At 38.8% G+C, this 15,656-nt stretch overlaps 1 protein-coding gene across 1 annotated transcript in view; it reads right to left on the bottom strand.

Annotated features, from left to right (window-relative positions):
- Positions 1–15,656, bottom strand: part of USH2A (usherin) — a gene marked incomplete at its 5' end in the record, with an annotated part of 770,156 nt that overhangs the window by 180,037 nt on the left and 574,463 nt on the right. Inside the window, 3 exons of the mRNA XM_082666701.1 lie at positions 133–330; positions 5,498–5,702; positions 10,290–10,513. Of these exons, the coding sequence (XP_082522827.1) occupies positions 133–330; positions 5,498–5,702; positions 10,290–10,513 (627 nt within the window). The remainder of the gene's footprint in view (positions 1–132; positions 331–5,497; positions 5,703–10,289; positions 10,514–15,656) is intronic.

Below are 15,656 nucleotides of genomic sequence, written 5' to 3' on the forward strand. Positions count from 1 at the left end.
CATACCTGAAGTTTCCTAGCAAATACTTTTTAGTGGTTAGATGCATGCCAATTAAACGTAGACTACACTAATTTCAATTTCCTTATGGATTTATGGGATTATGTTATTTGAATTTTAAAAATAGCTTAATACCATTTGATTGTATAGGCTTCTTCCAGTTGAGGACTATTACATCATCAAGATGATCCATTTTGGTCCACCTGGGGGGGCTCACTCCCTCAGGCACATCTTCTTTTGTTGTGGCCCTAACAGCCTTGCTGAATCCTCGCCCATAGCTATTCCACGCAGAAATCCTATACTCGTATGTCATGTAGGGCTCCAGGTTCACATCTGGAAAGACAGAGAATCGGACAGCGGGGTTTTTAAAAATTTTTATTTTCTTACCATCATATCGAAAATAAATATCAAAACCTTAAACATTTAAAAATAAATGCTCAATGCACTAATCCTATTGTATGTAAATAAAGCTGTAAGATCTTTACTTTCTGAGTCATAAAAAATATTACAAGTGCTTATTAGCTGCGGAGATATGAAACTGCACAGAACAGAATTCACCTATCTGAATAGAGAAATATGGATACATTAAAGAAATGATTGAAAAGTAAAAGTGCTAGACTAATGTACATTAGATGTTAATGCTTCCCAAGTTCATGACCTCTTTACTTCTGTATGAGGCAGGTTTGGCAAGATTCTTTTATAGTTTTATTATTATAAATTTTACCAATTATTACATTGTCAATATTACTTAAATTATTACATGAATTATAATGTAGTTGTTATGAGATACAGGACTTGTAACTTAGCTTATCATAGTACAATTTTCATGAATAAAAATGAATTCACACTCTACTATATGTACCATGTATAGTGTACTATATACACTTCCTTCATCTTCTACCAAACCAGAACTGAAACCAAACCCCAAAACAACCAATCTAATTAAAACAACAAAACCAACCTGCTGAGATTTTTGGCCTGGCAAAACTTTTATTAGATAATCATCCACGTAATTCAACGGTGTCCCAAACATCTTAGTTCAGTTTTGAGCTTTAATAACTTCGGAAGTACAAATGCTACAAATTTACCAAAATATTCCTTGAAAGTTTAATAATTTAAATCTGCTTTCCACTTATTTAGTTCTGTGAATTTCGAAGATCTACATCTGTATTTTTGTGTGGCAGTTTCTGGATGATAATCAGACAGGGGGATCAGAAGAGGTCCTCCTTGACTTCCTGGCCACCTGCTCTATCTCCATTGGATGCAGCATTAATTCTCATTCCATCCACTCGGGTTATTTGACCACATTCTCCTTACATGCGTCTCCTTACAATAAAGCCTGCCCTGCCTCTTTTATAGAGTTAGTATGAAAATAAAATGCAATAAGTTATGCTGCAGAACTTCATAAAATGTAAATTGCTATACAAATGTATTTCTGTCTTCATTTTTTCCAGTAAGAGGGTATTTGCTGCTTTGTACCTGTGATGACCACCAGTGGGTCCCCAAATCCCCCTTCTTTCCTGGTCAGAGACCTCTTGGCCAGAGTCTACATTTCCCAGTTTTCTTTGCAGTCTGGTGTAGTCACACGACTGGTCTCAACAACGGAAGGAGTGTGGAAGTGACGTGGGTAATTTGTGCACGACTTTCTGAAGAGGAAATCATTTGCCTTCTGTTAGCACTCTTACCCCTTCTGATGGGCTGGAACTAAGGTGTTGGGACAACTCAGGCTGTACCACTTGGAAGCATGATGAGGAAACCAGATCCTGAATGACCTTGTGGGGCTGAGCTGCCCAGACCGTCCGTCCACTCACCCACAGATGGTAACTATATTTTTGAACCTCTTGCTATAGCAGATTAAACTATTCACTGCGAATAACTGTCATTGTGTAGCCTTCAAGCCCATGTTGCCATTTCTAACTTCAGCTGTGGCAACTGTCCACATTTTATTCCTGTTCTTTCCTCCACTGTATTTCATTCTTCTCCTTTTTGACTCTCTCAAGTCTTAGCCTTACTTCTCTATTTTCCTGTGAGGCCTGGTCTTTCAAAGTTGTTCCCAGCCCATAAAACCATTCTTTTTGCTTTAACATAAGGAATCACTTGTTGAAATTTTACCTTTCCTCAATCATCTCTCTCATTTCTCAGAGCTCTTTTTTTCTTTGCCAGAATTTCCAACTATTCTTCTTCTTTTATTTTTAACTTGTTATCTCAAAATCATTCTACATGTTACATGGGGCTAATATTCTGATAAATGAGGGTGTTGGGTTTTGGGGTGGTATGTTTGCTGAATATTTACTTGTTAATTGCTGAAAGGTCCCATATGTATTTGTCTCCAATCATTTTTTTAGCTAACAGAGCAATCCTTCCAAAAATGTGTATATAATTGTGTCGTTCCACTGCTTAAAAAGCTTCACTAACTATCCATTCATTGTGGTATAAAGGTAAACTCTTTAGTGTGGCCTAAAATGCCTTCATAATCAGACCCCCACTCTTTGGCCTCCTCTCCATTACTTTCTCTGTCTTATATGTGCTACATCCGTATCAAGATACTTGCTTTTCAGACCTGCTGGGCTTCCTCCTGCTTCCTGCACTTTGCATGTGTTGCTCTCTCTGCCTGGCCGACCTCCCCTTAAACTGATAGGCTCTAACTTGCCCTTCAGTTCTTTCTTTGGGCACAGTATCCTTCTTGAAGTCTTTCCAGTCTGGGTTAGGTGTCCTTGCAATAGTCTTCCAAAGCATCCTATGCTTACCTCTATCATAGAACTTACCTGCACATCGTTTCTCATATTAGAGGTAATTATGTATTAATTTCCCTATCTCTTCATATTAGCTTCAAATTCTGATGGAATTTCCTACTAGTTTTCAAGTTATTGGTCCTCATGTACTGACTGGTTATGAGTAAGGATTTAATAAATATTTTTGATAAATAAATGATTGTAAGAACAAATGAATTTTGGTCAGCACTGGTGGTTGTAGCTTTTAATTGTCAATTTTAAAAATGGTTGACTTTTCTTCTAAATTGGTCGCAGTGGAATTTGTTTGAGCGTCATTTGAGTGCTTAATTTTTTTTCATGAAAAGTAAAATTTTATTATTTTTCATATTCAATTTATAGTGTTTTCTGGTAGGCAAACCGATCTGAAATATGGATGTTAAAAGCCCCTGCAACATTATATCAGTGGGTGGAAACAGCTATTCTCTTCTGGAGAGGTCTACTGCAAATATGTCTTAAAAACCCTTCAAAATCTGGACCTTGATTACCAAGGGCAGATAAAAGCAGAGACCTGTCTTAGAAGAAAACCAAGTAATTTGGGTTTTTTTTTTTTTAATATTTTTATTTTGTTTTGTTTTGTTTTGTTTTGCGGTATGCGGGCCTCTCACTGTTGTGGCCTCTCCCGTTGCAGAGCACAGGCTCCAGACGTAAGGCCCAGCGGCCATGGCTCACGGGCCCAGCCACTCCGAGGCATGTGGGATCTTCCCGGACCGGGGCACGAATCCGTGTTCCCTGCATCGGCAGGCCGACTCTCAACCACTGCACCACCAGGGAAGCCCCCAAGTAATTTTTAAATGAGGGTTCATGACTTAAATCTATAACTGGGAGTGGGAAGAGATTAGTGGTCCAATTGTTTTCTATCCGAGGCTTTCCAATTGTGGTCCAATTGTTTCTATCCAAGGCTACCTAAAGGCATTCCAATAAATATTTTTTTTTGCTTACAGTGTGCTAAATCTAAAAATAAGGTAAAATTAAACAGGGATGTTCTATTCACGTGGATACTTCAATCTGGTAGGAGAGACGAGACAAGTGTCCAGATGCCTATGACACATACGTGGTAAAAGTGGTGACTGGCATGGCCGTGTGTCACAGGAGCACAGAGGAGAGAGGGGGCTGGCCTCGGGAAGCCTAAACTGAGAATGTGAATTCTGACCTTGGCCTTGAGTGTGATGGTTAAGAAGAACATTGCAGGTGGAAGGAACTGCTTGAGGGAGGTTTGGAGCCCTCCGAAAGGAGCCCTATACCATGTGGAGTCCACTACATCCGCAGCTCCTAAAGGTGACATGATTTGAACCTGACTATTACCACAACAAGTTACTTTTACAGATCTGACCTTCAGTTTCCTCATCTGTGAAATGATCATACTTACCTGATTGCTTTATGGGTAATTTAAGATAAGGTTTAAAAATGTTTAGCACAAAGGGGGAGTGGCAGAGGGAGGGACTGGGAGTTTGGTTAGCAGATTGAAACCATTATATATAGGATGGATAAACAACAAGGTCCTACTGCATAGCACAGGGAACTATATCCAATTGCCTGTGATAAACCATAATGGAAAAGACTAGTAAAAAATGAATGTATGGATGTATAACTGAATCACTTTTCTGTAAGCAGAAATTAACACAACACTGTAAATCAACTGTACTTAAAAAAAAAAAAACTGTGTAGCACAGCACTGGAACTAAGTAATACTCAGTAAACTTTATCTCTATTCCTTCCTTCCCTTCCTAATCTACTTCCTCTCATCCCAGTATCCTGCTTTACTGTTTTCCTTCTCAAGGTTTGTCATTATCACCCCCCATTGGCTGGGTAAGGCAGAGTGATGAGTCATGATGGAATACAGTGGTTTTATTGTTTATTTGACCTCAGCTGGCTTGAATTATGTCACTTAAATGTATTCCATTTGACTGTAAACAATAGGTGTGTGTACACACACAGTTACACACGCATGTCTAATTTTTCAAAAAACAGAAACTTAAGCAGGGACTTAAGTAAGTGGATGAATAATAAAAATTAATAGCTGGCAGAACTATTTTGGAGATGATCCTAAAATTTACAGCGTCTTTCACCTGACTTAGCCAAGCCTAAGAATCACTATTTTGGACTAATGCAGTAGGGACTAAGATGGGGCTTGGAAATGACTATTTTCAATAACCATGAAGGTTCTTGTTCCCAAGATGATGGCCATCTTGGGGAAACACCAGGCTGCAGGAGAGCACAGTCTCTGGCCCCAGACCCAAGATCAGGAAAGTGATACTGACTTCACTGCGCAGTCTGTCTCCTCCTTGGAATGATGCCGCCGGGTCTTAGTGACCAGACAGGTTTCTACCTCTTTTCTGCTTGGAAGAATAACAACATTCATTCATGACACTTATTGAAAGCCTGCATTCCAACTTTTGAGAAAGAAAAGTAGGCTCATTGCAAATTAACTGGATATAGCATTAAAGGCCACATAACTAATTCATTTCTCTGTTCTTCATTCTCTACAGGCTCACTTTAAAATAGAGCACATCCTTGTTTAAAGTTCGACTCTGAAAAACTTTAAACTACGAACTTTGACCAGATCCAGATTGTGCCTCTAACTGCCTGGTAACTCTCTGGCTCATAAGTATGATGGAATTAATTAATATGAGGTGAAGAGGGAGTTGAGGTCAGAGTGAAATAAATCTGCGTTTTCAGCAGCTTTTCACTCCCCCTTCTAAGCCGCGGGCAGGTGGCTCCCTTTCTGTTACCTGTGAAGGAGAGTGTGTTTACACTTCCCATGTGAACAGGCTCTTCAGCAGATGAGCACATTTCTTCGACTGATTCCTTCCCGATGGAATTGTGAGATCCTCTTATCACAGTACAAACGTGACTGGTAAAGTTGAAGTCACACCTGCCGCAGTGCGCTGTGGCTTCCATAGACGCCGGGCAGACGGTCCCGCAGACTTTGGTTTCCTAAGTCAAGCGGTAGAGGTGGGGCGGGGGGGAAGGGAATTGAAAGCGCTCATTTAGACACGTGTGGCATAGGTTTTTACGACTCTCAAATGAAATTTTCCTGTGCTGAGTTCATGAATGAACACCTCAAAATTCATAAAAGGAAATGAGGGCAGTGTGTATACTAGAAAGAGCAGTTACTTTGAAATGACACAGATCTGGATTCAAAATCCAGTTTTGCAACTTGTTGGTGTTGTGACCTTGAACGAATCTCTTATCCGCTCAAAGCCTCAGCTTCTTCCGCGAAAGAATGGAAATTCAATTTACTATGCGGGTTTGTTTGAATGACCCAAATGAGATAACGTAAATGCCTTACACTTAGTAGATATGCTATAAATAATAACAAGAGTCGTTATTTTATTATTGTTACTTTGACACTTTCCTAATGGAGTTTTAGACAAAATAAAGAATGTGAAATTTGAGAATCTGCACTTGTGCTCTTGGGAAATTTGGACTAATAAGAAGTATTCTGCACCCAAGTTTTAGAAAGTTTAAATATTTCATGAACTGTCATTATAATCATTATTATTTATATTTATAAACTTTTTCTCTGGTGAATCTCTGGACATTTTATAGCTATTGATAAATACTAGTAGGCTCTAATCTCAGAAAATGAAATACTTCATCATCCCAAATTACAGGAGATATAAATAAGGCAATATTCTTATAAGGCAAAGCTCTACTTCATCTTCCCTTTATATAGGTAGCATAACTTATTTAAAATCATTTTTGTTATTTATAAATGATCTACATTCAATCTGTCTCTTTACCTAAAATAAGTTAAATTATTTTCCCAACGATCATCAAAGTAAAGCTGCTTCAGAAAAATATAGTTGGATTTCCATTTAAGTATGGTGGATCGAACATGTGCATTTATCGTCATTTCCTCTTAAAGCCCAACCAAATGAAAATAAAGGAATATGGAAAGTCCAACGAAACAGGAGGGGAAGTAACACACGTTTTTGGAAGCTGGGAAGTGGACGGATGTGGCAGAGACAAGACTATGTGCCCAGGAGTGCCCATTTTTGCCTTTTCTCCCCTGGAACGCTAGATTTTCAAGTCCAGCTACAATAAGAAGAGCCATGTGACTAGAAATGTCTGTGTGACTGTGTACAGGAGAGATGCCTTCTGCATCCAGGGAAGACGCATACATGTGCAATCATCCACTCTCTCCCTTTTTCCACTGTGAAGCCCCACAAGATGGAAGCGACTTGGGTTCCTAAGATGTTGCATGGAGGAGATCTGCCAGTCTCACACTGGACTGTCACAAGAAAGGTTTAAAAAAATTCATTCTGTTGACCCATTCCATACATGCGTATGTCTGTTTTCACCTCAGCATAGTCCAGTGTATTCTGGCAAAAACACAAATTAGTACTTTGAAGTTGGGTGTTGTCTTAACAACAATAACAAAACCTTAACGTATGTGGCATTGGCTTAGGGTTAAGCAGGCCATGGCAAAGAAATACGTACTGGGCTTTGGGAAGCTGAGGAGGTCTGTTGTGCTATGGCTAAATATTCTGCAAACTCTGCCCTGGGATAACTGTCAAAGCAAGCCAAGTGCTCCTGAGCTCACCACTCTGGGGAAGACATCATAGCTTAGAACGTGAGCAGTATGTGTGCTGTTAGAGCTGCATTTGGCCAAGGATTAGAAAAATGAGAAAAACGTAGAAAATAATTGGTGAAACTAAAAAAATAAAAAAAAAGAGAGGGTCCACTGGAAGATATAAGCCAGGAGCCAGAGTGGGAAAGCTAAACGCAATTCTGCATATTGCATAGTGAGAACCCCAGCCCTCTTTGCTACTGGATACTCCATATGGCAGCCAGGCATGTATGCCATCCCGATGTAGGATGGAGTATTAAGGATACTTCTTTGAGTATTAAAATAGTACCAATCTTAAACCATAATGGAAAAGAATATGTAAGAGAATATATATACATATATATAAAACTGGATCACTTTGCTGTACAGTAGAAATTAATGCAACATTGTAAATCAACTATCCTTCAATAAAATAAATTTAAAAAACTAAAATTTTACAGGCAAAAAATAATACCAAACAAATGAGACAATTCAAAGAATAAAGCAAACAAACAATTAAAAAAAGCAACAATGGAATGAATATTTCCAGAATGATTAAAAAAATGACATTCCACAAATGAAACAAGAGTAGGATGATATAAGTAATAATCAGCAAACAAGAAAGCGTACTTAAAAACTAAAAAATCATATGATAGCTAAAAACACCCCCACAACAAATCAATAGAAAAGTGGAAAGATATAGTTAAGGCAATATCTCATCACACTGAAAAAGATGAGGAGTTAATCAATAGGCAAGAAACAAGAAGAAAAAATTAAAACATCAGTTTAGGAAGTCCAACACCAAAGTGATCAGTGAAAACAGACAAAAGAAGGGGCAAATTATCAAAGACATAATAAAATATCAGTCCCTGGAATTGAAGGCCGTAGACCCCACCCTGCAAAAGTCCACAAAAAGTATATCATTATGAATATTAATAATAATGATGATAATAACATCTACATAGAGGCACATTGCCATGAAACTTTAGAAAAGCAGAATAAAGAGAATGTCTTAAAAACTGTCATAGGAAAAACAACATGGTTACCTACAAAGAAACAGGAATCAGAATAGCAATGAAAATTTTAAAATGCAGAAATGCCTTCAAAATCCTGTGTAGCAATATTTTTTGACCTTGAATTGTATACCTAGCTAAGCTATCAATCCAATGAGAAATAGAATTACAATAATTTCAGACATCAAGCTCTCAAAACATTTACCTTTCATGCATCTGTATCAAGGGAGATAATTTTTCAAAAGAAGGTGGCAAAAAGGGACAACTGGGGTTCAAACACAGAAAGACCAACACAGAGGAGGAGTGAAAGGAATTCCCAAACTGACAGCTTAGGGAAGAAGGGCTGGGACAGCTGTGCAGAAATCCCACAGTGATCCAGTCCAGATTGGAGCAGGAATTGGAAGACTCCAGGAAAGAGGTCTTCAGGAAACAAAATGGAATCTATGGATTGAACTTTACCTATAACACACTGCGTGATTCAGCATTCAGAAAATCTCCTAATCATAATCATTTAAATATGAATTTTAAATACAACTGTTAATTGGCCTTCATAGAGCCAATTCAAGCCAACTTAAAAGATCATGGTTATATCTTGAACATCCTCCTTAAATAATGGAAGCTCTCTCTTCTTGACCAAAATGAGATGCCTGGGAATCCAATGTGAGGTAGGCAATAATGAAACACATAGTTGTGCGTGATGGTGTCATTTCTGAAACTAACAGGTTTTCTATCTTCATTCTTCAAATATGAGTGCCCCTTTAAGGAGAGTTTTTTTATAGATGCTTCCTAACTCGTTATTTTAAAGGCACGTTCTTGCAACATCACCAGCTCTTTAAGACCAAAAAAACCTAAGTATTTAAGAAAAATATCCTAGTCTAAACTTCTGAAAACACTGGCTTGGAATAAATTTTGGAACATAGTGTCGGATAGATTTCTTTCATAGAACTGACTGAAGTTGTGTTCAAATCAGATCGATTCTTAAAAAATTTTGTAGACAAAACGTTACTATTTTTGTTGGGTGTTTTGTATGGTTATTCACTTCATGAAGTACCTACTCTCTTCCACAATTTTATGTGTAATCTGTTTTTCCTTTCTCTTTTTTATTTTAATTTTATTGGAGTGTGGTTGATTTACAATGTTGTGTTAGTTTCAGGTATACAGCAAAGTGATTCAGTTATGCATATCTTAATATTCCTTGCCACAAAGTGCTTGCTGGGGCCTTAAAAATCTCAAGACTTATGGTCCATTCGACAGACCATGATGTCCACACAATGATTGTGTAGTTGCCTCACTCAGCAAGAGCTCTTCTATTGTCTGTGACCAAAGCACCGATTTTTAGCCACCTCTTAGTGACAAATTACTACCAAACGTAGTAGGGTGTTTGTTTTTGAAACGCCCATAATCCTTTCCTTAAACTGGTAGGTTTCTAGAGTGCTGGGTCAAGTTTAATGCTAACAAACACGGCATGGCTGTATGTGGAGCATCTCAACGTACAAACTAAATGGTGCACCCACAGGCCTATTCATTTTTGTGGTTGGCTGGCTTTTGCTGATCTTGCACTGTCTTAAGGAATATGATAGAAACACAGTGAAGTGAATCTGCTGTATGTAAGTTCTCTATGAAAGGAAAGCGATGGTCTATGGTTGAGGGGCTAGAGAAAAGAAGCTGAATTTCCCTTCATCTCCCTCCATAGCAACATGCCGGCTCAGACTTTCTGTCTGCAGTAATCTGAAGTGCTGGTAAAGCTTCCTGAGAACAGCTAATCATTATTAATTCCTTTAGAATTCATTGCAATAACATCAATCATAGCGAACTCATTTGGTATTAATATGGATGTAATGTGAAAATGAATAATGCACACAGGAGTTTTTATATTCCTATTTTAGAAAAATAGTTATGAACAATGTATTTCTCTTTCCATTGTCAAATCAGCCCGAGAGGTTTTCTATCAATTACCTTCATCATCATTCCAGTTGAAATCTTGTCAGAGCAAACATATTTCAAAGGATTATATCCAACTCCATTACAGCATTTCTGGCTCTTTGGAATAAGTTCAGTCTCACAGCATTTTACTGGCACTGGGTCATTCTTTTTAACATGTGCTTTAGATTCTCCACTGGAAGCAGAGCAGCATGTGGTATCTGACATATTCATATAATCCTGCCCACAGCAGAACATCCCTGCAACAATAAAATGTTATATATGAATATGAAATAAAACAAGAGAAGAAGACTGAGGCTGCTATAAAGTTTGGTATAAAAATGTCAGACTCAGGCAGTTCCTGAAAGGGTATGAGAGCTCAGGTAGCATTTCCCTACCAAGGTGATTTAAATGTACAGGGAGGGGTCCTTCTGACCAAGAGCACCAGACACTAATTAGGTAAAGAACACACGAGAGGAAGTGTTCTAAAATCATTCAGCAGGGGGCCAAATTTCTCCTAAGCGCCATAAAAAATGATCTGATTTCTGTCATAAGAACTGCCTGCCCATTTTGTGATGATAACATCTTGTTGCAGAAGAAGGGGTAGTTAAACCACAGGAACTCAGAAGAAATCTTTAGAAATTCACAAGGGAGAAGAGGTCACCCAAGCACTCTGGGATAAGAGGCTAGACAGTGGAGAGGTAGCGCCATGCTAGAACTGGAGACTTTGCGTAAGCATCTTGTAAGTTTCTGCCTGCCTTTGTCTAAGATACAGATATTTGATTCTTGTGAATCCAGCAGCAACTGTAACCATTCTTTGGTCATGAGATAGATTTGTATTCAGAACCAGTTGAGTGCACTCACGGATCAGGTGAACCATTTGGCCACCATTCTTCAAGCTGCACTAGACCCATCACTGGACGTGGGTAAGAGGTTGGGGTGGTGGCCGAAAGACCTTGCAGGGAAGATCGTTGATCTCCACTTCTCGCTGAAAGACAGGTGTCCCTGAGATACCAAACAGCCTCCTTTCTCCCACCCAATTCAGTGTTAACTGCTTGTGTTCACATCATTTAGATCTTGCCGTAGAAGAGACACAGCAGAATATAGACATAAAAGGCTGAATGAACAATGTACTAGAGTCAGATTAAGCTAGAAATTAAGATGCCTATACCCCACGTCACAGGGCTATCATAGTAGAATTTATATCCAGTTATATAGCAGCGCAATGTGATGAATGATTTATTTTAATTAGAATTTTGTCTATTTATTATTAGTCCTGACTGATAACATAAAGAACCTCAACTTCAAAGGGCCCTGGGGTCCCGAATTGCTCAATCTGGTCCTGTACAAACACCTACATTATGAAAGACACTCCTAATAATAGACCAATGAGTTTTAAGTGCTTTCCAGTTTATGAAAAAAATCCTTGAAAGTAGACACTGACTTGGCACATGCCTTAAGAAAGATGTTTATCCACACATGACTCCAAAGAACACTCTCACTGATCTTTCCACTTTAAAAACATATCTCTCAATATTAAAATTTTTTTATTTATGATTAATGATATACATTGATCATAACTGCATTTTGACATCATGTTTAAAGGTGATAACGGTTCAAAGTAATTGGTATAAAAGTAAACTGTTGGGCTTCCCTGGTGGCGCAGTGGTTGAGAGTCTGCCTGCCGATGCAGGGGACACAGGTTCGTGCCCCGGTCCGGGAAGATCCCACATGCCACGGAGCGGCTGGGCCCGTGAGCCACGGCCGCTGAGCCTGCGCGTCCGGGGCCTGTGCTCCGCAACGGGAGAGGCCACAACAGTGAGAGGCCTGCGTACCGCAAAAAAAAAAAAAAAAAGTAAATTGTTTTCTTTGGTGCTTTATTAATAATTTTAGTTGTATTAACATTGCCAGGGAAAGTTCTTTCAAATAGATACACACAGCAGGGCTATCATTGTAGTCTGACTTTTGATTATGATGGGTAAAATTCACACACACACACACTCTCTCTCTCTCTCTCACACACACACACACACACAAAAGAAAAATCCACAGCTTCAAGTTTTATATTGTCTGGGCATTTTTTTTCTGCTGCTTTCTGATCAGACATTTAAATACAACCTTGGATTCTTTGCTGTCATTTTTTTTTTTTCTCCAGCAGTTTTCTTAAAATAATTCATGTTTCTATTTTAAAGAGCAATCAAAATCTGAACACTGGCCCTTTAGGGAGCAGAATACATTCTCCACCTCTACTCCCAAATTACTGTATGGTTTCACCATGCTTTAAGTATAAAATCAAAATGCAGACATTGACCTAATTCCAAACTCCTAATCAGTCATCTGATCGCTCTGAGGGACTTTTGACAGGTCAACTAAAATTTTGATAATGAACTGTTTTTACACTAGAAAAAAAGGATGCTTTCTTTCACAAAGAGCTTCATCTTTGTTTCACTGAATTAAAATTTAAAGCCAAGATTTCACTCACATAACAAGAAGTGACTCCCTTTCTAGTTTCTTTGGTAAACCATTACTTCTTTAATTATTATCAACCTTGTTCCAGCGTGATAAATTGCTAATTACTTAATACCCTAATCAGTGTTCATTCTTTGCACAGATAAACTGTGACAGTGCCATTAATTTAAATAGTAATTTCACTTAATGGCCAGAACGGCACACCAGATTTTTATGCAGCATTTTCTGAAGACTGCATCCATCACTGCAATATTCTGACATAAAGATGTCTGACGTGCACTAACTCACTTAGGGAGAGCAGATGTTGCCGAGCAGAGCTTGGTAGTAATTCCCATAGTGCATCACTTCAGCATGAATGAGCTGCAAATTCAGAGACAGACAATCTTCTGAAACTGCATTGCAATAACTTTTGACCCTACCTAATTTATCACATGGAGCACTTGACTTTTGACCTGTGACACACAGAAATCACAGTTTTAAATATGCCCAAAGAAAAACAAAACAGGTCATGTATTATTGATGGATTGATCTACACTTCCAGAGGCTCTTCATTAAATTTGTACAAAGGTGGAGATTCTCTTTGAACAAGATGCAGATGTTATTAAAGGGGTAGAGTATGTACTGAACTATTAGATATTTATTTCTGAGATCAAACAGCCTATATTGTCTTTCCAAATAGTGCATATATCCAATGGATAGCTTTCGTCGCATTGGATACAACTGAGAAAAGAGTGAAGGAAAGCATTTTTTGACTCATAATATTATGAGTACTTCCAATATGTTACTAACACTTACTAAATGTCCATGGCTGAAAGGAGAGCATTTATAAACATACAGTCCTGATGAATTTCTAAATTGTTAATTCTGTAAAACAAGGGTGCCATTTTTCTAAAAATTATCCAAGGATTATCATGCTTTTGAGTTAAAAATAGTACAGTCATAAAAAACAGAGTCTAGAATATGACAAATCATTGTGGAACTCTGGGATTGACCATGGGGAATTATATTTCAGGCCTAGAAGAATGTAAAAAAAAAAAAACAGGTTTGTGATTAGTCATTCTCAGGACAAACAAAGTTGATGGCAGAGCATGAAAGAAAAGAAATGCATCTTGTCTTCACTAGCAGCTGGCTCTATGGCTACCACCACAAAACTGAGACAGGGTAGGGTGAAAATGTTCCCCAGATCATTGCAATGTATTTTATAGCATTTATACTTTACACGTTTCAAAAGGTCATTATATCATATGGAAATCTTCCTGGGAAATCTTTCAATACACATCTTACACAATGGATTTCTATGATGTATTTTCCTCTCTGCAAAAGTCCCCACATTCCATCTTATGTAACAGGGGTAGTCATTCATTCGACTGATGTCAGAATCTAGGACACGGAAAGTCAGTACTTTATTCTAGAACAGTTTCATCCCAGAGTTTCATATCCAAGGTTGCATGGAGAACACAGATAATAGAAATAAAGCAATATGTTCCAAAGGTATGTCATGATTAGTTCCTCATGGCTAACAGAAAATCCTGTCCTCTTTGCCTGATAGAGAGGCTTTAAGGTTCATCTTTTAATATGAAGGGGTATAATCAGGTCCAATCTAAGACTGATGGCACAAATGATAAAACCATATAAGCAAACACTACAAATAAAAAGAGTAATAAAGGGGTTTAAAATATATTCAAAGAAAATGGTTAAGAATACATAGCCACTGAAATGACGAGCATGACTTCCATCCCGAGGTACCTGTGTAACACTCCTACACAACTCATCCGCCCAGAGAGAGCACTAAAAACATAAACGCTACTCCAGCACTTCTGTTCCAACAGCATCTGTTAATTCACTCCATTTATAAAATACATATTGACAAAGACAACTGAACTGGGACCAGGGAGATTTGATTTGGTGTGAGAAAGTCAATTCAATGTGATTTTGTTAAAGGGCTCCTGCAGGCAAATAAAAGAGTTTAAGTAATAAAGTACATAAAGAGATGTTTTACGAGCCAGCCCGGTGTCGTGGCAGGCCCACAATGCCAGGCAGGGAGAGAGGCCAGGCTTAGGAACAATATTATGAGATCCAAACCCTCAAGCAGCAGGTACGGTATTGCTAGGCCGAGGAAAGAAAGGGCCATATGGATATTCTGGAAGGTCACTAAGGTCACGATCATTAGGGGCGACAGGAGGGCGCGGCAACAGAGAGAGGAAAAAGACATGTGGAACGTGTCTGTTTTCAGTGAAACCTGCAGGGAGGTCAAGAGACTAAAAAGAGATTTTTTTTTTCCTTTTTAAAAGGCTCATTCTTTCAGTCCACCATGATTACCAGAGTTGGTGGAACTGTTGAAGGTCAGGGGAAACTCTGGAGCTAATTTTGATTCACAGGAACTGAGGAATGGCACAGTGTCCTTAGGAAATAGTTGGCTAGCGTGTATATCATATTGAAGTACACCAGTGATTCTGAAATTTGGGCCCATGGACGGACTTCAAGGGTGTATGAAATGGCAGAAAAATTGTTGTGTGTATCCTACATATTATTATTTGAAGTGAGGGTTTGTAACTTTCAAAAGATTCTACCAGGAGTGTCTGACCTCCAAAAGATTAAGAGTCTTTGTCCTAGTGGACAGTGACCTCTATTCCATTTCTTAGAACAGGCACTTTTGGCAAGAGTTTTTTTTTGCACAGGCTCCGGACGCGCAGGCTCAGCGGCCATGGCTCACGGGTCCAGCTGCTCCGCGGCATGTGGGAACTTCCCGGACCGGGGCACGAACCTGTGTCTCCTGCATCGGCAGGCGGACTCTCAACCACTGCGCCACCAGGGAGGCCCTTGGCAAGAGTTTTAACTGACTTATCTTTCCTTCTCCTTCACACCCATTCTGCCACCCAAATCTAATTTATCTCCATAAATCACAGTTCTCATCATCGCATTGACTCTTCCCTG

The sequence above is a fragment of the Grampus griseus genome (genome assembly GCF_964374135.1).
Source record: "Grampus griseus genome assembly, chromosome: 1".
NCBI lineage: Eukaryota > Metazoa > Chordata > Mammalia > Artiodactyla > Delphinidae > Grampus > Grampus griseus.